At 40.1% G+C, this 25,026-nt stretch overlaps 1 protein-coding gene across 7 annotated transcripts in view; it reads right to left on the bottom strand.

The window, feature by feature from the left end:
* Positions 1 to 25,026, bottom strand: part of dnah14 (dynein axonemal heavy chain 14) — a 362,578-nt gene that overhangs the window by 298,559 nt on the left and 38,993 nt on the right. For 5 of the 7 annotated variants that reach the window (XM_062972581.1, XM_062972591.1, XM_062972598.1 and 2 more), the window contains 2 exons: positions 24,313 to 24,444; positions 17,734 to 17,990 (listed from right to left, as the gene is read on the bottom strand). In XM_062972581.1, coding sequence (XP_062828651.1) covers positions 17,734 to 17,990; positions 24,313 to 24,444 — 389 coding nt within the window. Of the gene's footprint in view, positions 1 to 17,733; positions 17,991 to 24,312; positions 25,007 to 25,026 lie in introns of all 7 variants that reach the window. The other 2 variants (XM_062972605.1, XM_062972594.1) reach the window with 2 other exon arrangements.

The following is a 25,026-nucleotide window of genomic DNA, read 5'->3' as shown; positions in this document are numbered from 1 at the left end:
TTTTATTATTTTATCAAAATCTGTCTCTGGGATTTCCTTACTCTTTCATTCTGTTAACTTTTTAGATAACCCCCTCCATAATAGCCAATTTCTGTGACCACACTTATTATTTAGTTCCTCCCATTGCATTACTGTTCCGTCGGGTTTCAGCATGTCCAGGATCTTTTTTTTTATATTGATATTTTATTAAAGGGGGTAAGTGATAACCAAACAGACATACATACAATTTAAAAACAAGAATGACATATAGGATAACAGTGAGGGAACCCAGGGAAGGGAAATGAGAAAGTGGGGAGATGGGGAGGGGACAAAACGCAAGGGGTTTATCAGGGAGGGGGTGGGGGTACGTTGAAAACTTCCATTCTTTCCACTTCTCGGAAAAATTTCTGTAATATACATTTCTGTCCATGTCCCGGTTCATTTTTCCATTATAGTCCTGTTCTTAATGTATAAGTCCAATTTTTCCCACTTTGTATTCCTTATCGGTTCGCCTATAACTTCTTTCATATAAAAAGTTAATTTGTCTATGTTCTTTATTTCTTACAATTTTTCCAACCAGTGTTCCAATTTTTCCAACCAGCATGTCCCGGATCTTTGTTATGCCATGTTGTTCCAATTTCTTTAACATATACTGGTATAGCTGGGAATTTCTATTTTCTATGGATCCTATTGGGAACATATCTATTTTATTTATTGGAAGTTTATCTTGCCATTTTTCCCAGCATGTCATTGTTGAGGTCAGAGGACCTCCTTTTAGGTTTTTTAATTATCTTTTTCTAATTTTCCCCATTAGACACGATCTATATTCCCATTCATTTATTAGTTTCTCTAATCTGACCCATATTTTGGGCTCGCCAATGTCTAGTTCGAGTAGCCTAGCCAATTGGCAAGCTTTGAAATAGTTTTGGAGGCAAAGTGCTCCCCAGCCTCCATTTTCTTGTGAAGAATATTGTATTAGAAATTCTATTTTTATTAGAGTCAATTATCCATGTTTTGATTGAATTACCCCATTTCTTAATTATTTTAGGTGGGATACTAAATGGGAGAGTTTGGAATAGATGTAAGAATTTAGGTAGTATCATCATTTTGCTTGCTTTTAACCTAGTTGTAATGTCCCAGTTCCATTTTTTCCACCCTTTGATTTGTTTACTTACTTTTTTCTATAATTGGTATAATTTGTCTGAATTATATTACAGTAGAGTCTCACTTATCCAAGACTCACTTATCCAAGGTTCTGGATTATCCAAGGCATTTTTGTAATCGATGTTTTCAATATAGCTTTGCCTGGCCACGCGTTGCTGTGGCTCATCGGAATGATTTGTTGGCCAGGTGGAATAGCAGTGAATAGCCACTGCGGTAAGGGCCAGGCCGTGGTGCGAAGGGTCAGGCCGCGCGGGAAGCGTGGGCAGAATGCGCGGCATGGGAGGTGTGGCCAGGCCGCAGGGGCTGGGCCGCATGGCAGCAAGGCCCAGGCGGGCAGGGCCAGGCTGTTGGCAATGGAGTCCCCAGCGGGTACAGCGCGGTCTGCTTCCTCCTTGTGAAGCCAGGCCGGAGGAGCCGGTGCCTTTACTCACGGCCTACTTCGAGAAACTGGCCCAGAGGAGAAGCGAGGCTGACGAATCTGACGCCGAGGATGTTGCTAAAGATGGATACACATATACAAAGGGTTAGCCCCGTTTTTTTGTTTCCACTGGCAGGCTGGTTTGGGGGTATTGAGGTCGATGGCACCGGCGGTGGGAATGGAGGGACGGTCGTTGAGGGTGGAGGGTGGTGTGTTGAGTGCGCGCCATGTCATATCCGGCGCATGCACTGTTCAATTTCTGGTATTTGGGCTTTTTGGGGGTCAGATTTGGTTCCAGATTTTTTTTTTTGTGGTAGATACCTAGCGGCAAGGGCGCTGGGTTCCGTTGGCAAGTTTCATGGTTCTCCAATGTGTAGTTTTGTTGTTTAGCTCACAGTCCCCATTTCATTACCCTTTTATATATATAGATTTTTTGGTGCTAAATTCGTAAATACAGTAATTACAACATAACATTACTGCGTACTGAACTATTTTTTTGTCAAATTTGTTGTATAACATGATATTTTGGTGCTTAATTTGTAAAATCATAACTTAATCTGATGATTAATAGGCTTTCCTTAATCCCTCCTAATTATCAAAGATATTCGCTTATTCAAGGTTCTGCCGTCCCGTTTAGCTTGGATAAGTGAGACTCTACTATATTTAGGTTTTTAGGGATGTGAATGCCTAGATATTTTAACTTCTTTTCCCCGAGTTTCATCCCTAGGATAGGCTGAACTTCTTTCAGCTCCTTCCAATTGAGGTTTTTATATAAACTTTCTGATTTTTCAATATTAATGGTGAGGCCTGAAATATTTTTTAATTTTTAAATTATTTTATTTACTGCCGTTACAGAGTCCTCTATTCTGCCTGTAAGGACTACTGCATCATCTGCATATAAATTTTTATTTTTTCTCTAGCCATCTTATACGCTTTTATATTTTTGTCTGACCTTATTGGGTTGGCTAAAGGTTCTATCGCTAAGGTGAAGAGTAGTGGAGAGGGCAGCTTTGATGGGTTCCACTTGCGATTTTAATGGTTCTTGAATTAGATCCATTTATTATTACTTCCACTTGGTTTTCTTTATATAATTCTGTAATTACTCCACACATCTTTCCCCCCAAGTTGTACTCCTCACATAATTTGACTAAATAATTATGATTTATCATACCAAATGCTTTGTAAACGTCTAGCTTTATTAGGAGTAATTTTGCTTTCTCTCTTGTTGGGTGGTCAATTACATTAAGAATATTTCTGATTGGATCAGCAATCATTCTTTTTTTTTAATAAAGCCATACCTCAATTAAAGTGGGTAATATCTCTTACAATCTATTTGCTATAATTTTTGTGAATATTTTATAGTCCACATTGCATAAAGTAATTGGTCTGTAGGCGTTAGGATCATGTTCTTATTTGGTTTTAAAATTGTTATAATTTCTGTTTTTTTCCATGTCTCTGGAATTGTTTTAGTTTTGATCATTTTGTTATATAATATTAGTAAATTAGGGGTTACTTCCTCTTGGAAATTTTTTTATAAAAAACTGTAGTGAGCCCACCCGGGCCTGGTGAGGAGTTAATTTTTAAGTTTTTTTTATTACCATCTGTTTCCTGAGTGAATTCTACTTGCCTTCATCCAGATAACTCCTTAGGATCCATTCTCCTGGTCAACTGTTTTGGCTTTAAGGAATCTAATCTCCTGTTCCAGTTCTCCAATTCTTTTTTCATTATTCTGTGATTTTAAATTAATTTCTGTCATTTTAGCTTAGGATTCATTTACTGCAACAGATAATTTGCGGATGGAGGATTCAATTCCACGCATAATGTCCATTAATATATCTAATTTTTGTTCCAAACTGTCCTCTTTAGGATTTTGCAGTACCTTATCGGCTTCAGATGTCGCCATGGTTATCAGTGTTTGAAGAAGTCAGGCAACCTCTGGAGCATCTCCCTCTTGCTTATAACAGCTTTCAGCTTGTTGCTCATAGCTTTAAGATTTATCTTCCCATTATTCCCATTATTTTAATGATCCTTTTGTTTTCCCAGTCTCTAGCAGATAATCTGTTTTTTAAAAATCCCTAAGAAGTTTTTAGGGAATGTTTTATAAGTTAATTAAGTTCGGAAGAAAAGGGGACCCGTCTAGCAACTCTGGCAGCATGGCTCCTCCGTTTTCACTGCTTTGTCATCTTTCAAGTTGCATTTTTCCACCACCTGTTCAATCTTTTTCTTTTGGCTTAAGTACACTTCACCATTTTTGACCTTTTTACTTCTATGACTATGCAATTCTTCAAACATTCCAAGTCCTTTGACTTGAACTTGTGTCCTAATTGTTTTTCCACTGCCAGCGCAATCCCAACCTCAGGCTTCCTGGCTTCACTGTCAGTGAAATTCTCAATTTTTTCTTGTGCAATTTTTTTTCCTACTAACCTTGCCTTGTGCTTTACTTTACCATCAGGCAAACATTTTTTCTTATAGGCCCATTTGCAACCAACTACTTTCTGGTCCTTTGGTCTCTCCACATCAAACACTTTCTGTTCTATCAAAGACTCAAACTCCATGTCCATGGCTTCATTCCAACTTTTCTGTTTCTCCTCAGGATACTTTAACATCTCTTCAAAACTTTCAGATTCTTCACTTGCTATAATGCACTCTAGCTTGTTGCATCACAAATGTTTGGAGTCTTTTTCACCTTCTTACTCCTCCTAGGAATGTCTGCCCTAATGGCAACATCTTCACTAGAACTAGGAAGATGGGTGAGGGTGTGCTTTGTGCACTGAATGTGCTTTGCTGTGACTTGAGGTGTTTTAGGTGTTTGTATCATGTTGTTAAGTGTTCTTGCCCCTCCATTTTCAGGACTTTGGTCTGGTTCAGTATCAAGTAGGTGTACAAACACTTCTTGGTTAGTTTATATTTTCCCAACTGCTATGAAACTCGAAGTTTACACTTCTGGAGTACACCATCTGCCCATACCCAATATGAAACCAATACTTGTTCCCTTGTGAATTCCAATTCATGACTTGGAATTTTATTTGGTTTTAATCTGTTTAATTGATTGACATGTGTTTAAAATTCTTATTTGTTAGATTTTTTAATATTTGGATGAGATGTGTTTTATTGTTTACCTGTGCGGCATTGAATTTTTGCTGGATTTGTAAGCCACTTTGAGTCCCCTCTGAGGTAGAGAAAGGCGGGATAGAAATGAAGTAAATAAATAAATAGCCAACAAACCTCAACCTTCTCCATTTTGCTTGACCTTTTCTTAGTTGGCTGAGAATGAGTACATTTGCAAATTGTTCAAAAATTCTTAAATACTTGAAAATGGTGCATGCGCATACAACATATAATAGGAAATTTAATTAACACCTGAAATCAACATTAACACGTGAACTCCACCATATGATTTACTGTTTGTACAGCTTCACCCCACAACCCAGCTGGTGATCTTGAATCCACCATCATATAATCCTTCATTGTCTGCAAGACTTCAAGTCTACACTCTGCCAGCCCTTTCTAAGAAAGAGTATATGGATTTGTGGTCGTATGTTGTATCTCTTTTCATTTCAACCAATTTTGAAAATTGTTCCCACAGAACTCTCCACCTCTGTGGTTAGACATGGAAGTGGGTGAAAAACTCCAAGCTCCAAATGGGTGCAACATTCACACACATGAATGCATAAACATCACGAAAAACATTAAAATACATGAAAAATATGAAGAAAATATTGCTTAATTATTCACATTTACCAATTTTATTCAGTAAATGAGCAGGCTGTAATTGTAACTGTAGTTCTCTGAGTGGTCATCTGTGAACTCACACAAATGGGTTATCTGTGCTATGCACAGTGTGCTGTTCAGAACCTTCTAGGTTTTTTGGCAGTAATCTCACCCCCCTTATGTGCCTCATCCTCTCACTTCCTGCCTAAATCATCAATTACATGGGCCCTTAAACAGCAACATCTCTAAGGGGAGGCAAGGCATGACAAGGGGAAGATGGACAGGATTGAGAAATTGTACTTACTGAGAAAATTAATTCTGGGATGACGTGGAAGATTCCATCACCAAATGAGTCTTCACACGAGCAGGACATTATTTTTAGGATTTTTTTCATTGCTGCCATTCCCGTATCCTTTAATTTTTCCCCAAAGCTAAGCCCAACGAAACATCAATCCTATCTACTCTAACTCAAAACAATTAAACCACCTAACAACAAAGCAGTTTATACAAATAGCAGGCTTTCAGGAGGCTTTGGGTGAGGTTGGGAGGAAGGGGATGTGAGTTTTAAAGGCTATTTTAAGTATATTTATTATATTCTAATGTTTTTAACCACACTGTTATGTAATTGTTTTTTAACTTTTGTCTTGTGCTTTCAAAACTTGACTAACGAGCGGAATTGTTAGTCGAATTGAGTCCCAATGGGGACAAAGGCGGGGTATAAATCTATATATATAAAAGAGTGATGGAATCCCGGCGACCGACAAAACAACGAAACTAAACACCTCACAACCTTGAAAATTGACAGCACAACCCCTCATCCACGCCTCAAGGACAAGACAACAAAATGAAAAGAAAAATAAAATCCTAATTAGAGGGAGAGGAATAATTGTTTTTATCCAATTGCTGCCAGTTAGAAGGCTAAGCTCTGCCCACTTGGTCTCCTAGCAACCCACTCACCCAGGGGACAGGCAGAGTTAGGCCTCACTTAGGCCTCTTCCACACTGCCTATAAAATACAGATTATCTGATTTGAAGTGGATTATATGGCAGTGTAGACTCAAGGCCCTTCCACACAGCTATATAACCCATTTATAATCTTATCTGTTTTGAACTGGATTATCTGGACTCCACACTGACATATAATCCACTTCAGTGTGCATTTTATCCAGCTGTGTAGAAGGGGCCTCATATAATCCAGTTCTAAGCAGATAATATAAGATTATAAATATACAGTAGAGTCTCACTTATCCAACATAAACAGGCCGGCAAAACGTTGGATAAGTGAATATGTTGGATAATAAGAAGGGATTCAGGAAAAGCCGATTAAACATCAAATTAGGTAATCATTATACAAATAAAGCACCAAAACATCATGTTATACAACAAATTAGACAGAAAAAGTAGTTCCATGCGCAGTAATTCTATGTAGTAATTACTGTATTTACAAATTTACCACCAAAATACCACAATGAATTTAAAACACTGACTACAAAAACATTGACTACTGAGATTCTACTGTAATATGAAATAATTAGTGTGGTAGAATAATACAGAACAATATAATCTCTAAAACCAGGACAGTAAATAAAGACCAACACTCTGAAAGCAGGGAAATTGGGAATTCTACAAAGGAAACGATCAGGGCCAGCTAACACCTCCCAAGAAAGGATTCTTCCAGAAAGGAAGCTGAGAAGGGAGTGAAGCAGTGTGTATTACCAAAGTCATTATTATTACTATCATTATTATTAATATTATTATTATTATTATTATTATTATTATTATTATTATTGTGTTGCGGTGAACCGCGAAAAGCCACTGTAATTAGGTGTGGTGGTTAATGCAATGACAGTAGTATAGAGGTTGTATTTATACTGAGTAAGTTTGATGAGGGTTGATGAGAATTCTTGAGGGATGAATGGTGGTTTGGAGAGTGTATTAGAGAATTGCTGCTGTGAGTAGTGAGGAAGAAGAAGCTGTAAAGTTTGTATGTACTTTGTATACTGCTGCAACAAAGGAGAAAAAAAAGCTTTCCTGCTTATTTCGGAAAGAAAAAGTTTCTGCGTGTTTTGTTGTTTGAGTAGAAGATTACTACAACTGTGCTTTTGGATACCTGGTCCCTTAACTGGAACTAATAGCGTCACTTCCCCAAGAACAGGATTGTATAGAACAGTAGTTCTCAACCTGGGGTCCCCAAATATTTTTGGCCTTCAACTCCCAAAAATCAGAACAGCTAGTAAACTGGCTGGGATTTCTGAAAGTTGTAGACCAAAAACATCTGGGGACCCCAGGTTGAGAACCACTGGAATAGAACCTCTGACACCCAAAGTATGCCATATACATTCCTTAGGACAAAATGTTGGTGGGTATAATGTATTGATACTGACCTTGAAACACACTTAGGCATTAAAATGGGATCAGGAGATAATACTGTCTCAAAATGACAGTTGATAATGCTGCCACCTCAGAATCTCTTCTGGCCAATGTTATAACCACAAGAAATAATACTTTATATGGCACTAGCTGTGCCCGGCCACGCGTTGCTGTGGCAAAGTATGGTGGTATGGGAAATAAAGTATTGAGGAATTGGTGGTAGTTAAGGTAAAGGGTAAAGGTTTTCCCCTGACATTAAGTCCAGTCATGTCTGACTCTGGGGGTTGGGGCTCATCTCCATTTCTAAGCCCAAGAGCCGGCATTGTCCGTAGACACCTCCAAGGTCATGTGGGATGACTGCATGGAGCGGCGTTACCTTCCCGCCGGAGCAGTACCTATTGATGCACTCACATTTGCATGTTTTTGAACTTCTGGGTTGGCAGAAGTTGGAGCTAACAGTGGGGGCTCTCTCCGCTCCCCCAATTCAAACCTGTGGCCTTTCGGTCCAGAAGTTCAGCAGCTCAGTGCTTTAACACGCTGCGCCATCAGGGGATATTATTTCCTAAAGGTTGTGAATATACAATATTTCTGAATGGTTTTTTTCCCCTGTTGGACGCAAGTATGAATGCTGCAGTTAGGAAAATGATTAGGATGCAATGGCCTTGCAGTTTTAAAGCCTGGCTGTTTCCTCCCTGAGTGAATTTTTTGTTGGGAGGTGTTAGCTGGCCCTGATTCTTTCCTGTTTGGAATTCCCTTGTTTTCAGAGTGGTGTTGTTTGCGATATTTTATGTGATTCTACTGTCTGTGGCCCTGAGAAAACAGAGGATTTACCAGACTCTGATGATGGGAATACTTTGTTGGGAGGTGTTAGCTGGCCCTGATTGTTTCCTGTGTGGAATTCCCCTGTTTATTTACTGTCCTGGTTTCAGAGATTATATTGTTCTGCATTATTCTATCCCTGTAATTATTTCATATTAAAGAAGAATCTCACTTATCCAACATTCACTTATACAATGTTCTGGATTTTCCAACGCAGTCTGCCTTTTCATAATCAATGTTTTTGTAGTCAGTGTTTTAAATTCATTGTGATATTTTAGTGGTAAATTTGTAAATACAGTACAGTAGAGTCTCACTTATCCAACATAAACGGGCTGGCAGAATATTGGATAAGGGAATATGTTGGATAATAAGGAGGCATTAAGGAAAAGCCTATTAAACATCAAATTAGGTTATGATTTTACAAATGAAGCACAAAAATATCATGTTAGACAACATATTTGGCAGAAAAAGTAGTTCAATACACAGTAATGCTATGTAGTAATTACTGTATTTATGAATTTAGCACCAAAATATCATGATATATTGAAAACATTGACTACAAAAATGCATTGGATAATCCAGAACATTGGATAAGCGAGTGTTGGATAAGTGAGACTCTACTGTAATTACTACATAGCATTACTGCGCATGGAATTACTTTTTCTGTCAAATTTGTTGTATAATATGATGTTCTGGTGCTTAATTTGTATAACGATTACCTAATTTGATGTTTAATAAGCTTTTCCTTAATCCCTTCTTATTATCCAACATATTCACTTATCCTGCCGGCCTGTTTATGTTGGATAAGTGAGAGTCTACTGTTTATTGATAATCTTATATTATCTGCTTAGAACTGGATTATATGAGGACCCTTCTTCACAGCTGTATAAAATGCCCACTGAAGTGGATTATATGGCAGTGTGGAGTCAAGATAATCCAGTGCAAAGCAGATAATATAAGATTATAAATGGGTTATATAGCTGTGTGGAAGGGCCTTGAGTCTACACTGCTATATAATCCAGTGCAAATTAGATAGCCTAAGTCTGCCTGTCCCCTAACTGAACCCTGGCTGTCCCTTGGGTGGCTAGGAGTTGGTTGCTAGGAGACGAAGTGGGCAGAGATTAGCCCTCTAAACTGGCAGCAATTGGATAAAAAAAAATTATTGCTCTCCCTCTAATTAGGACTTTGTTTTTCTTTTCTTTTTGTTGTATCAACCTGGAGGCATGGATGATGGGTTGTGTTGTCAAATTTCGAGGTTGCGGGGCCTGTACTTTTGTTGTTTTGTGAGTCGCCGTGATGCCATCACTCTTTTATATATATATAGATAGATATACCTCAAAGAAAATCTCTGAGAAGATCAAAAAGGTAAAATGTTAAGGGTATTCAGGAACAAATTCAAATATCATGATGGGAATCTATGTATGGTAGGTAATGATGTTAATGTTACTCCTTTAGAAATCTTTTCACATGTGGATGTGTCAATAAAGGATCCTTTCCACTCTCTAGCACCGTTGATAAAGCTGAACTGAAACCTATGGTTTCAAAGTATTTGGTCTCAGATCATTCTTTAACTCTCTTGTAAAAATTTTAAAACATGTGATACATCCACTATTCCCAAATTTGTGCCTTTCTGTTTACACCATATCTGAAATACTTTCCATGTTCTTTCATAAATGTTTTTGCAGACTCTCTCTTAGATGACATAATTGCGTTTACAACTTCAGACGTATAACCATGTAAATTTAGAGTTTCCTTCTCAAATTCCACTGTTAAACTTAACTATGTTGAATTTGGATGCTGAAACAGACCCTGACCCAAGAAATCCTGTCTGCTTGGTAATCTCATTGGTGGAGAAATTGTCAGCTGCAACAACAGACAAAACCATAGTCTTCTTAGCCAATATGGTGCTATCAGCAACACATGTGTGTCATGGAACCCAGTTACAGGGCTTTGGTAATTCAGCCCTGTAACTGGGAGTCATAACATAAACAATCCCAGGAGCACCTGGCAGAAGAAGATAGAATATGCCTGGGAACTTGGGGCCGAAAGTATAAACAATTATAATTGGTCTAGTGTGTGAAAATGGTAGTAATGTGATATTGGGGGTGGGACTTGATGATGATATTTACGTGTGGTGTTACGTAGCATAAAAAGTTATAAAAATAGTTGTATGTAAACATTGAGTCATTCCTGACTTTTCCAAAGTCATGTGTTCTTCAATAAAGATTGGATTTGAGAGCAGCCATCTCTGATCTGCGTTCAGACTGATCCTTTGAAGTGAGCAGGACAATTAAGTCAGGAATCCAGTTCTCACCCTCCTGCAAATTTGCAGTGAAGTGATAATGAGCAGGGAAGGAGATCAAAGCCATGACGGAGCAAAGGGGCCTCCGCTGGGAGCTCTGCCGTTGGCAGAAGAGACATTGCAAGCCATAGCTTCCTCTACGGGGTACCCCAAGCCGGACGGCGTGACCCAGAGGATTCCCAGAGGGGGAAGAGGTGTTCCGGCGGCGGCAGAAACCAGTTGGGGATCTGGAGGAAGCATGCCGGAGACCGTGGCCCTGCGGTTATCCATCCTGGAAACTCATTTATCCAGGCTGTCGGATACCGTGGGGAGAATAGTGCCAATATTGGAAGAGAATCTCCAAAAAGAGCACATCCGATATGGCGCCGAGAGAGAGCCAAGCAAAGGAGGCGATTGGAGCCAGAGGGGACAGCGAGCTTCAACGCAGAGTCCCGCGGCGGCAAGGGACGAGGGAGACGAGGAATATTGGCAGGAGCTGGAGTTCAGAGACAGAATGGCACGCGAAGTGGAGCGCCAGCGAGCTCTGGGAACTCTGAGGCCGCCATCTCCAACAGAGCTCCCAACCCCCCGGATGGGCGTCGGGGTGGAAAGACCACTGGGGCCAGGGATCGGGTCCAGTGGATTAGCAGACGAAGGCGGAGAGGAGCAGGAGATCCAGGAAGAGGAGGAGGATGTGCCGTACGACGGGGAAAGGCGAGATGCGGGGGCTACAGCGAGGCCAGTATGCGGATGGGGGAAGGGCCGACAGCGGCGGCAGGATTTCGGGAGCCGCGCAGAATGACCACCGGAGTGGGGCGCGGCGTGATCCAAGGAAACCCGATGCAACCCTTCCCCATGCCTCCCAGACAGCATCAACGGGCCGCTGAATGGATGCCAAGAAGGGAAGATCTCAAGCTAGAATACGGAGGGGAATCAGCCGAACTGAACTTTTTTCTAATTAGCATCAGGGGATACATGGAAGACAATGCACACACATTCCCCTCCGAAGCAAGCAGGGTTCGGGCCATCGGCAACACACTAAAGAGAGGAGCGGCCAGCTGGTATGTGCAACTACATGCCAGACAGGACCCATGCCTGAGGTCAGTGCCCCGCTTCCTCGCCGCACTGGAAAACCGGTTCAGAGACCGGCTAGAGCAATTGAGGGCTCGAGACCAGCTGAAAGGAATAAAGCAGAGGGACAAAACGGTACCCGAGTACGCAGAGGAATTCCTCCACCTCGCGGAAAGGGTACCAGAGTGGTCTGAAGTGACCAAAGTGGAATTATTTAAAGAGGGACTACGCCCCGAGATTTTCAGCTGGGCAGCGCACAGAGATGACCCCGAAACGCTCCAGGGATGGATTCAACTAGCGGGGCGCGTTGAATCCACCCTGGCCCAAGTAAAGCGCTTCAGGAGCAGCGGCGGCCAGCAAAGACCGGTGGCGAGAGGTCGAGGAGAAACGAGGAAGCAGGAAAGACCTGGAGGGAGGCCGGGGATTCCCTCCAGAGGAGACGACAACAAACCTAAACCGGGATGCTTTGTATGTGGGAAGACGGGCCATCGAGCAGCAGAATGCTGGGCACGGAAGGGGGAGCCGCCAAAACCCTCAAAGCCCAAGCCAGCAACCGGGAGGCGTGCGGAGGAGGAGGTGCAAGCCCCAGAATCTTCAGAAAAATTGGTGAGTCGGGACAAACGCATGATAGTAGTGCCAATCTGCCTCTCGGGGCTAGAGAATCGGGCCACCTGCAAGGCATTTGTGGATTGTGGTTGTTCCAGGAATATTATAACTCCAGAGTTAGCAGGAGCGTTGAAATGCCAGCAGATGGCGCTTGACTCCCCAATTGCGTTTTCGCAGCTAGACGGATCAGTTGCTACTGGGGAAGTATCTACAAAGGAAATACGGGAGGTCCCATGTAAAATAGGCAAATGGGAAGGAAGAATATCCTTTGTGATAGCCCCTATTGCCACATACCACGTAATATTAGGGATACCATGGCTCGAACAGGCAAATCCCGAAATAGATTGGAGAGGAAAGAGCCTAGCATTTAAAGAACAGCAGACGCAATGGGAGATAAGCAAGATTGCAGAAGAGGAGGACGAGGGAGATGAAGAAGGTGAAATAGACCCACTGCTATTGCCACCTGAATACAGAGACTTTGTGGATGTGTTCAATCAGAAAGAGGCAAGTAAATTACCTCCCAAAAGGAATATAGAAGTAGAAATTGAAATAACCCCCGGAGCAAACTTACCAAAACCAAAAGTGTATCCCATGTCTGTGCAGGAGAAGGAGGAATTGAGGAAATACATTGATAAAAACCTGGCGCGGGGCTTCATTAAGCCATCCAATTCTCCTCTCGGGGCCCCAGTGTTATTCAGGAGAAAGAAAGACAACTCCCTAAGATTGTGCATTGATTATTGAAATTTAAATGCAATTACTAAGGACAATAAATACCCTATGCCCTTAGTAAAGGATTTAATTACCGTATTGAAAAAAGGGAGCATATTTACTAAACTCGATTTAATTGAAGCATATCATAAATTAAGGATCAAACCGGAGGATACTTGGAAAACTGCATTTTCCTGCGCATTCGGCCATTTTGAATATAAAATTTTACCTTTCGGATTAAAAAATGGAGGCGGGTGCTTTATGCAGCTTATAAATGAAATACTGCACCCATTGTTGTACAGAGGGGTATTCATATTTCTTGATGATATCTTGATTGTGACTGAAGATAAGGAAAAGCACGTGAAATTGGTCCGGGAAGTTTTGCAGAGACTAAGAGAAGCAAAGCTGTACGCAAAACTGTCCAAATGTGAATTTAATAAAACTCAAATTGACTTTCTGGGGTATCGGATATCTCCAGAAGGGTTAGCTATGGATCCAGCTAAAGTATCAGATGTAAAAGAATGGGGAGTGCCTCAAACAAGGAGGCAATTGCAATCGTTTCTGGGGTTTGCAAATTTTTATAGATCCTTCATAAAAGGCTTCGCGCAAATAACCGCACCCCTTACTGAACTTTTAAAAACAAAAGGGAAAGGAGAGACAGCAAAAGTAAAAGCTCCTGGCGCCAAACTAAGTTGGACGCCAGAATGCCAAAAGGCATTTGAAACCCTAAAAGAATGCTTCACAGAAGGACCCATTCTAAAACACCCCGATATCAGGAGCCCTTTCATAATCCATTGCGATGCCTCAGACTGTGCGTATGGGGCAGTACTATTGCAAAAGGATCAAAATGGGAACTTAAAACCCTGTGGATATTTGTCCCGGAAGTTCAGCGAAACTGAAAAATGTTGGCCGATATGGGAAAAAGAGGCACTAGCCATATTAAAAGCCTTAGAATGCTGGCGACACTTTCTCGAAGGAAGCGGAATCCCATTTGAAATTTGGTCTGACCATAAGAACCTCCAGTATTTAAAGTCCCCTCGAAAATTGTCCCCCAAACAGATTAGATGGGCACAATACTTCAGCAGGTTCGATTTCCAATTAAAGTTTTTTCAGGGGAAGCAGAATGTCTTGGCAGATGCTCTTTCACGCATGCCTCAACACGAAGGAATACCCACAGCAAAAGAGGGAACAATATTCTCTGACAAACAATGGGGCTTAGCTGTCAGAACAAGAGCACAAACCCAAAAGGAGAACACTGCTATGGTTGAACTCGACGGAAAAGATGATTGGGGAAACGAGCTGAAACAGTCTTATGAAGGAGACCAGTGGATCGCATCCAATGCAGAACAGGGGGAGCAGAAGGGGGGATTTTGGTTTGTGAACAAGAAACTGTATATCCCAGCAACATTAAGGATCAAGATTTTGCATCGTTTTCACAACAACCAGAGCGCCGGTCATACAGGAATTACAAAAACAACAAAAGCAATAGCAAAACATTGCTGGTGGCCAGGGATGAGGAAGGACATAAAAAATTATGTTGTTCAATGTGATGATTGTGCCAGAAATAAATCGAGAGGAGGGAAGCCAATGGGATTATTACAAACAGTAGCAGAACCTACCAGACCTTGGGAATGTGTAGCTATGGACTTTGTGGGGGAACTACCGGTTAGCAAAGGACATCGTTATATTTGGACTGTATTGGACCTGTTTTCTAAACAGGCCCACTTTATAGCACTGACGAAACTACCATCAGCCGAGAAACTAGCTGAATTGTACATAAACCACATTTACAAACTGCATGGATGTCCCAGTAGAGTGGTCAGTGACAGAGGAGTACAATTCACAGCAAAATTTTGGGAAAAATTCCTGGAAATGCTAGGAGCAGAAAGGAGCTTAAGTTCTGCTTTTCACCCCATGACAAATGGGGCGGTAGAACGTACTCAGCAGACACTTGGGCAGTTCCTTCGAATGTACTCTAACATGAGACAAAATGACTGGTCTCGGTGGTTGGCTTTTGCAGAACTAGCTTTTAATTCGACTATACATTCAGCAACGAATAAAACCCCCTTTGAAGTAGTTTACGGGCATGAAATACAGCCTCTGCCCCAGCTGCCAAGATGGACAGAGAATGAGGAAACAGAGGCAGGGAAATGGAAAGCGCAAACGATGGAATGCTGGAGTCAAGTGACTGCATCCTTAAAAGAAGCACATAAAAAGTATAAAGTATTCGCAGACAGAAAGAGGGTGGAAGGTGATAAATTGGAGAAAGGAGATTTAGTGTGGCTAAGTACCCAAAACATCAAACTGGGGCTACCTTCGAAAAAATTGGGCCCTAAATATATTGGACCATTTAGAATACAGGGTGTTATCAACGAGGTGACTTTCCAGTTGGCATTGCCAAAAAGTTTAGGGAAAATACACCCTGTATTCCATCGTAGCTTACTGAAAAAATATATGGGTACTTTGGACAAAATGGACACATAGAATTATTGTTTTGTTTCAGGCTTGTGATGAAAGAAGAACCGAAGAGGAGGACGAAGAAAAGGAGGGCACCATGTCATGGAACCCAGTTACAGGGCTTTGGTAATTCAGCCCTGTAACTGGGAGTCATAACATAAACAATCCCAGGAGCACCTGGCAGAAGAAGATAGAATATGCCTGGGAACTTGGGGCCGAAAGTATAAACAATTATAATTGGTCTAGTGTGTGAAAATGGTAGTAATGTGATATTGGGGGTGGGACTTGATGATGATATTTACGTGTGGTGTTACGTAGCATAAAAAGTTATAAAAATAGTTGTATGTAAACATTGAGTCATTCCTGACTTTTCCAAAGTCATGTGTTCTTCAATAAAGATTGGATTTGAGAGCAGCCATCTCTGATCTGCGTTCAGACTGATCCTTTGAAGTGAGCAGGACACATGTGCCTCCTCTTCTTATATTTTTCAAATTATTCTCTCAAGAATTTGTAATAGTGTGTTGACTACTTGAATCACCCACTGATATGTTGTTATGTTTCTATTTCTCTCCAAACAGCAGTAACCTTCCTCCTACCAATGCTAACAATACGTCAATATTGTGTCCACCCTTTTTTCCCTCTACCTTGCTGATTTCTAACATATTGGCCTTGCCTTCCATATTACTTATTTGGTCTAGAGTGACCATGGCCTCTGATTCCTATTCTCTGAAAATAAGAAAGCAAGTAAGTAAAACTTTATTACTATCCCACCCTATCTCCCCATGGGGATTCAGGGCGGCTCACAACATAAAAGGCATTCAATGCCATAAAACACAACAATAAACTAAACACTTCAAATAAAAATACAAAATATTCAACAAAAACCAAGTCGCGTAGAACCAATAATGACAAATTACATGGTATTAATAAAAACAAAGTTAAAAACAAGGTCAAAGCCGCGTCCAAATTCCATTCCCTATTTCACATCTCCATATGCCATAAAACCACAAAACTGTGAAAATTGTTCAAAGGGAACAAGAGCTTTGTGAAAGTAATTTTAAAAAAAAGACTGCAACTGATTATAACAATGAAAATGTAGTGAGGTCATCCCATTTGCAATTTTTCACCTACAGTCAATCCTCCACATTTGTGGCTTTAACTAAACACTTCTTCCCCCTCAAAAGGAATACAATTTATCATTCCCTCTAAAAGGCTTTTACTCAAATCTCTCTTTTCTTTGGGAGAGTAGGCATCACATGTTTCACTTCCTTATTCTCTATTAATACTTTTCCCAGACGCTTTTCACCAAAAACTAATTCACCTTTTAAATGCATAACAGCCAAATTACTTCTCAATTTTCTATCAGCCTCCTAGTATTTTTAAGCAATGGGACCTCCTTACAATTGTTACAGCATTAATGCTGTGATACAAAGGCTATTGAATCATAACCTGCATCCACTACAAACTCCAAAATCCTTTTAATTTTTTCTAATGCTTTTTTAAAGTGTGTTTCTCAGAGTCCAGACTTTCTATAATATCCTTTACTCATAGGACTGCATGTCACTGAAGCCCTTATACTTACAACTAAAGTTTCATGTGCTCTTTTTGAAGCCATTTCAGACGAAGCCGCAATAGTACACTGAGACTTATTGTAGACAAGCCCACAATCTGACTCAAACCATGACAAAGTAAACAACTGTCCAATTCATAAACTAAAATGGAAATCATCAAAAACTCAAAAATCAGAATTAGAAGAATCAACAGTTGATTCATAATCTAAAAATCAAGCAAGAAAATAATTCAAGAATGAAGGCCAAAAGAAGGAAAGTTCAGAATAATTAATTTGATGCTTCTAAGACAGAAAGAAAGAGTTTAGGCAACAAGCAAAGAGATAAGATGACCTAAAGATGGGCTGGGTTACCAGCAAAAATCCTATATAATAACTCTAGAAAGTTCTAAACGATGCACTGTGCAAGCACAGAAAACCCATCTGTGTGAATGCAGAGATCATGAAAAACTCAGATTACACACAGGCCCTTCATTTATATCTCAGTGCTCATTCATATGCATATTAACAAAGAAATTCAGAAACTAAACTATGAAGCATGGAGTTTTAGACATACACCTTGGTTATAAAAATGGAAAACAACCTTATAAGCTTTTCATTTGTCTTCTCTTTTGGAGCAACCATCATACTGGAACCTTTAAATATTTCCAAAAGATGATCAATAGCATTGTGAACCAATCTGCGAAGTAGTTCTTGAAAGATCCTATCAACAAGCTGAAGAAATCTAGAAAACCTTTCCATAATGTGTCGCCATTCAGCTATTTCAAAGTGTTTTGACTTTTCTGTGACATCATCTGGGAAATGTTGAAAAAGCTTTTCTGCTCCTTTCATTTCAGCGACCTGAGTAGTTTAGAATAAAGTTTGAAAATGAATCAATATGCTAAATACACTTTCATTCGATAAAATGTCAATTTTGTTATACTCAATCTTTAGCTATCATGAGAACTTCCAATTAATAATGTGTCATGGAAGTACATTTAAAATTTATTCTCATACAAATAAAATTATTGCTGATGGCTCCATTGGTAGTGGAGTAGCAAACCTACTCTGGTTTTTAGTCCAGATGTTAAATGAGCGACCCAAACTGCTTAGTCTAGTCTGAGGCTAGGCTTCAGCACTTTAGAGTTCCTTTAAAGTTCTCACTGGGAAAACTTCCCACTCACTAGAAAATGATGCATGGGTGTATCCTTCATCACCCCACTGACCAGTAATGAAAATAGCCATTTGCTACTTTTTACTCTACCTCCTTGAGCCCTCTTTAAATATGACTTATTACGGTGCATTTGTTAAAATGATACCATTGAGGAAACTGTTCATGAAGAATGCATAATATCATGACTTGTGAAAAACCAAATGAATCCAAACCTAGGTATAGATTCATTGGCTGGCAGACCTGTACAGAATGCTCTATTTGAAGGTTTTATTCCAGCCTGGTGTGGGTCTATTTATCTTCACTCCTCTATATGCTCCGCCAGTGGTTGGGCTCAGGCAGATTGGTCGTTGCCTGGATCCAGACTCATAAACGTGCCAACCCTGTCCGCAGTTGTAAACAATAGAAGTTCTTCCATTCAATCCTTTGAGTTGGTGTGTGGAGCAGGACTCATCCCTGGATGCTCATTTTGATTTAAAATACATTAGTTGTTACAAGAAAATGTTTTGTGTTGGACAGACAAGAAAAATGAAAATAGAAGGGGAAGGGCTAAAAGGGAGCTAACCCTCCATTTTTATATATTTTCATCTGTTCCTTCCTTTATGTCACCAAATCCCAAGCCTAGCTTTCCTTCTCTAGCTTTCACTGGTGTAAATAATTCCATTGGGTGTTCTCTTTTTCTGTTTCTCCAAAATGTTCTTCCAGCATTACTGTTTTCCCCACCAACTCTTACACTTGATGCACGACTGTCTTCATGTAATTTCTCATCTGGGTAAATGATTGTCCTACATCTTTCGATTCTGCTATCACTTCATCCTTAATTCCTACAAAGATCTGGATGAACTGATTTCTCATTGCTTGTTTCTCTGCCAGAATCTTGATTTAAATCTCCCATTTTAGCTGGTATTTCAGCTGATGTTCTTCTTTGTTATTATTTAAACATATAATGTCTTTGACCAGTAATTACTTAGTCTTTTAAGATGGCACAGCTGTTTGGTTGTAATCCTTCTATTGTAGTTACCTTACTTTCTTTCATAATGGTTCTGTATTTCAGTCTCTAGTATTTTCAGTCATATGTCTTCTATGTAGTGTTTATTTCAATTTGAATGAGTACAGTCTTGTTTGTATTAAATATTAAATGGCTTTTTACCACTCTCTCTTTGTAACCATGTATTGCACTTTGTTGATTTGGGTGTGACTTTGATATTGAATGTAGTCAAAACAATGCAGGGCTCTCAACTTAGTTCTTTTCCAAGTGAAAACTTATATATAGGTTTTCTTGTTGTCTGTTTAGTTTCTGTTCTGAAAATTTGGCTTCAATTCAAGCTTTGTTCCCAATAGTCTTGTTGCAATTTAAACACAGCATGGTTTGTTATTTCTCCAGGGTGTCCCCCCCCCCTTATGTATACCACACAAATTAGTACACTAACATCATTTTAGGAGGCTTAAACTGGTGCACTTCTGAAAACCATCATGCCTAGGTTTTTTCCATGTTGATCAGCCATTTGCAAGTTTACATTTCAGATCTCCTTTTACAAATTCAGAATAGTAATTTTAAAAACCCCTGTCATGATAGGTATACACAACACAAGATCACCAGGATTTACAAGACAACCATGGGGATTGAGGAGAAGATGAAACATTTGTCTCAGGAAGTGCTGATGACACAAATCTGGAAATGGGCCTATAATTCTGTAACTATATAGGCTGCAATACATAACCTTTTTGTGTTGTGACTGCGCCTTCGGGGACTATGGATGATGGTGGTGGGATCAGGAGAGGAAGGAAAAACCCTTGCGAGGAGGGCTCGTTGGAGGATTTGCGCAGGAAAAGGATGAGGGATCTCTATGGGGAATCTTCTGAGGAAGATTCAGATGGGGAGTTTGTGGAAGAAATGGATGCTGGTGAACAGGTGGTGGCTGAGGAAGTGGGCACTGAATGGGCACGGCCACTGGAGATGTCTGGGGAATTGGGGCCTATGGATACTGCTGAACCTTGGGTATCTTCAGGAGCAGATCCCACTTGGGCTGCTTGGAGAAGGGAGGATGGATCTTCAAGTGTGCATGGGGTTGGGTGTGGGCAGGATGATTGGAACTCTGATGAGCAATTAGGCATGCCCGATCCACGAGCCCTAGCTGTGTGTAGTTCTGACTCTGAAGGACAATTAGGCTCGCCTGATCCACAAGCCCTAGCTGTGTGGAGTTCTGACTCTGAGTAGGATTCGGGACACCTGCTGTTTGGGTGTGGGTGTTTGGACACTCAAGAGGAATGGGAATAAATGGGGAATGTTTGGTCACTTCACTTTGCGTGTGGCAAGGTGTTGCTGAAGCGCCATTGGGATTTCTGTTCGTTCAAGAAGACTGGACTGGGACTTTGCTTCTGATGTAAGTTATCTGGGTTGCTCTGCAACGGAGGGCTGGAACTGTGTGGGTTTCCCTGGATTGCACTGTGATTACTATTCTAGCTGTTGTTGCCTTCATTGCCTTGGCTCTTTGTGCCATTTCGTGGACCTGGTTTTGATGACTGCAACCTTTGGACCCTGGACTGGAATTCGACCCTGTTTCTGCCTTCGCCCTTTGATTGATGTCTACCCACGGCTCTTGACCTCTGGCCTGCCTTCTTGACCCAGCTGCTGTCTCCTGCCCCGACCCTGGATCAACCTGACGACGCCTCTTCGCCATACCCTAGGAGCTTCTGGCATTATCTGCATCCTTGAAGCAGGTTGCTTCTGTTCCTGGCAATTTGTCTCCGGACCTGTTTGGTGACAACTTTGTGAACTGTCCCTTTAAATCCCCAGAGTCTGTTGCCTGCAACAGAAAGGGTTTGGAACCACAGTTCTTTTTGCACAGTCTGTTTTTTCCCTGGCTTTGTTTTCTGTTTGGGAGTTCCGTGTTTAAACTACTAGTTGTAGCTCTTGGGAGGTTTTTGGAAGGTTCCAAGTCTTTGTTTGTTTTGACTACTTTTCTAAGCCAACTTAATCTATTTTGAGCTGAAGTGAAGCACCTTTTTAGTTTTATCTGGGTGAATAACCCGGTTGGCTTGTTAAAACATACCTTTTGATATAGTTTTGTTTGGACTGCTTTTAAACACTGATAGCTAAGTTTGTGTTTACGTTTACTTTTTGGCCTATCTCTTGAATAAACTCTGACTCTTGACATTTTGGGTTGTTTAGAATTTAATATGGGCTTTTGATCTTTCTTGTGGTTATTACATTATTATGGCGGTCCCTAAATATGGAGGCATAATTGCTATGTTTAAAAGAATGGTATAATTTGTTACTACCACCCAGAAAAGTTATTTTTTCACATGCTGGCTCCCAGAAACTAGACTAATGATCCAGCAAGTGCTTGTGAGACACACATGCACCCTGGCTATATTCCACATAAAATTCAGTATTATTGAAGGTCTAAAAGATTTGATAAACACAAAATGCAGTTTGATATACATTTTAAGCAGAGATGAAGAAAATACAGGTCACAAATTGTATCTAGCTTCCAAGAGTGCTTTCTCTTCATGCTCCACAGTGCTTTGTACAGATTTTTTTTTAAAAAAAAAAAAGCTAAAATGTCCCACTTGGAGATTTAATCATACTGACCCACTTATCCCTTAGGCAAATATTTCTGTTCCTAATTTTGCCACATTTTGTGCAGTTTAGACTTAGGAGAAGCCTTTTTTCCGAAAGTAAGTGAATGAGAGGTGAGCTGGAAAAGTTATTTCCTTTCTGATGACAGAAGTCAAATGATGATATCAAAGTTGGGAAAGAAACAAAAAAGGCAAAAGTCTTGTTTACTCCCACTAGTTTCATTGAAGAACAACTGTAGCACATTATGATTCCAGTATAATGAGCATCAATATTTAGGCAGAGATGATTCCAGTATAAAGAGTATCAATATTTAGGCAGAGATTCATAAAAATTCTTTGTGTTAGAGAGTCTATCTTGATTCTATTTTGCATAATTCCCATTCTCCCTCCTCCTCTGTGATTTAAGAGGGAAAATAAAAGAACAAGAGAAGCCTCTAGAAAAAAATGGCTACAATTATTGTTTTATGGAACCAGAACCAGAAGAATTAGAGACAAGAGGAATGTGGATGTAGTCCTCTTGAGTGAAGAATGACTCAGGCTGGAATTGTGTGGGTTTTCCTGGACTGCACTGTTATTACTATTTTGTATTAGCTGCTGTTCGCCCTCATTGCTTTGGCTCTCTGTGCCATTTCGTGTTGTGACCTTCTTGGATGACTTCGACCTCCCGGACCTTGGACTGGAACTTGACTCGGCTTTGCTCTTCGCTCTCAATCCGTGGCTTGGCGTCGTTCTCTATTCCGTGGCTGTCTGCTGTTGCTGACCACTACCTTCACTCCTGATACCGACGCTGTCTGCTTATCCGAACTTCAGACCGGCTTGACAACGTTCTCCCGCTCTGCTCTTTTAACTCCTGGCTTGGCGTTTGTTTCTGCAGCAGCTTGGCACTGCTGGTTTATCCCAATTTCGGACCGGCTTGACGATGCTTTCCCGCTTTGTTCCTTTAACTCTTGGTTTGGTGTATGTTCCAGCAGCGGTTGCTGCGTGCTCGCCAGCGTCTCGCTGTTTCGCTGGCTTTGCTGCTGTCAACTGGGAATTCCCTAGCTCAGTTTGGGTGTTTGTTTGTTTTGAACTCCTTTTTGTAATTTGGGTTTTGAGAAAGGTTTGTGGGCTTCAATACTGCTTGCTTTAGTTCAAGCCCATTGTGAACTTTTGGGTCAAGTTCTAGAACTTTAAGTTTAACCCGGATTATATCTCTGGCTAATCCGGAAAGTTAAGTGTTTTAAGTCTTTTTAGTTTGTTGAGCTATTTTTTGGACTGTTGCTTTAATAAACTCTATTTTGCTCTCTAATTGGCGTCTGACTTTTGACAAAGCTGGCCTGAGTCCCCAGGGGGAGATAGATAGGGCAGGGTACAAATGAAGCTGTTGTTGATGATGATTATTATTATTATAAAGGTATTGTTGCTTTTCCACTTATAGAGTTAGTTTACTGTTTTTCTTTGAAATACAGTAAATATTCAAAATATTTAACCCACTGATGCCTCAATTAATGTAATTTTATTGGTATCTAATTTTATTTTTGAAATTTACCAGTAGCTGCTGCATTTCCCACCCTCGGCTTATACTCGAGTCAATAGGTTTTCCCAGTTTTTGTGGTAAAATTAGGTGCCTCGGCTATATTCGGGTTGGCTTATACTCGAGTATATACGGTATCTCAAGAAACTATTAAATATCATAGCCTTGAGATTTCAGGTGAAAGAGCAAACACTGCTTATGGTCAACTTCAATGACAGAGAACATCAGTGCAGTACTTGTATCTTCCCCTGAGTAAGTCTAATTTCTAAAGTAGGGAGAACAAGATCTTATTAAATTCTGTTTTCAAGATTATAGAATGTATTTATTCATTTGTTTTTACATCCAAACATTCTTCGTAAATAATCAAGGTACCGTGTTTCCCCAAAAATAAGACAGTGTCTTATATTAATTTTTGCTCCCAAAGATGCTCTAGGTCTTATTTTCAGGGGATGTTTTATTTTTTTCCATGAAGAAGAATTCACATTTATTGTTGAACACAAAAAAATTAACATTTATTATATACTGTACAGTAGTTGTCATCACAAACCAGCATAACCAGACAAACTGTGAATCCTATCAAGAATTTGTTACTACCATTATTTCCATGTACAACACTCTATGGTACGTACATTTACCGATCCTGCATGCTCTGGTGTTCTGTTTGGCGGGCATGCTTCCAAACAAAACCTTTGCTAGGTCTTACTTTCGGGGGAGGCCTTATATTTAGCAATTCAGCAAAACTTCTACAAGGTCTTATTTTCTGGGGATGTCTTATTTTAGGGGAAACAGGGTTGCTAACAAATAATACTAGATATGGTGCAATACACCAATTCTAGATATAAAAACTGAGATATATAATACAGTAAATATACGCAAAATAAAAATAAAAATATAAGAAAAAAAGGAATTTATATTACCTTTAAAAAAGACCTCTGAATTACTTTGATTACTTTGTCTCTAAAAGTTTGTATTAGAGAACGTGCTAGTTGACTCTGTTGATACTGTTTCTCACAAAATTCATTCAAAGTGTAAGTGTAGGAAGTGTCTATCTAATAAAACAAAGAAAAAATCAGAACAAATGTAGAGATTTCCTGTCAAACTTTTGACTCACACGTGGAAGTATGTTATTCTCAACACACACCAAGCAACTTGGAGAAAATTTGTTTTAAAACAAGAAAATGTATTACAAATAATGATGGGAACTTACTTTTTTAAGCTAGTAAATACAACAACTATACAGAACATAAGAGTTGAATTAATTATACTTACTTAGCATAACTTAAGTCCCAACTAGTACAAAGAATTAATGAGGAGAAAAAAACAGTTGACATTTAGGGTAGCATCTTGATCAGTATTTATGTGATTGTAAACTTGTAACTTTTGGAAATCAGATTTATGATCACTAGTAATAGAACACGACTCCAAAAGCCTAATTGTTAGAAGGGTATCCAAGGGGTTACAAATTGGTGTTCTGGGAAATTATGAGTGCAGTGCTTTCCTAGAGATTTGTTGTGAACAGTTGTGGCAGAAGACTTAGGGATCTCTTCAGTCATCAATCTCAATGTGTCTGCAGTCAGCAACACCTCAGAAATCCTTCAGTTGGTGCACTGCCTAGCTTAAGAGATGAATTG

The sequence above is a fragment of the Anolis carolinensis genome, chromosome 1, assembly GCF_035594765.1.
Source record: "Anolis carolinensis isolate JA03-04 chromosome 1, rAnoCar3.1.pri, whole genome shotgun sequence".
NCBI lineage: Eukaryota > Metazoa > Chordata > Lepidosauria > Squamata > Dactyloidae > Anolis > Anolis carolinensis.
Note: the sequence above shows the minus strand (reverse complement) of the source record. Positions and strands in the feature narration are given on the sequence as shown.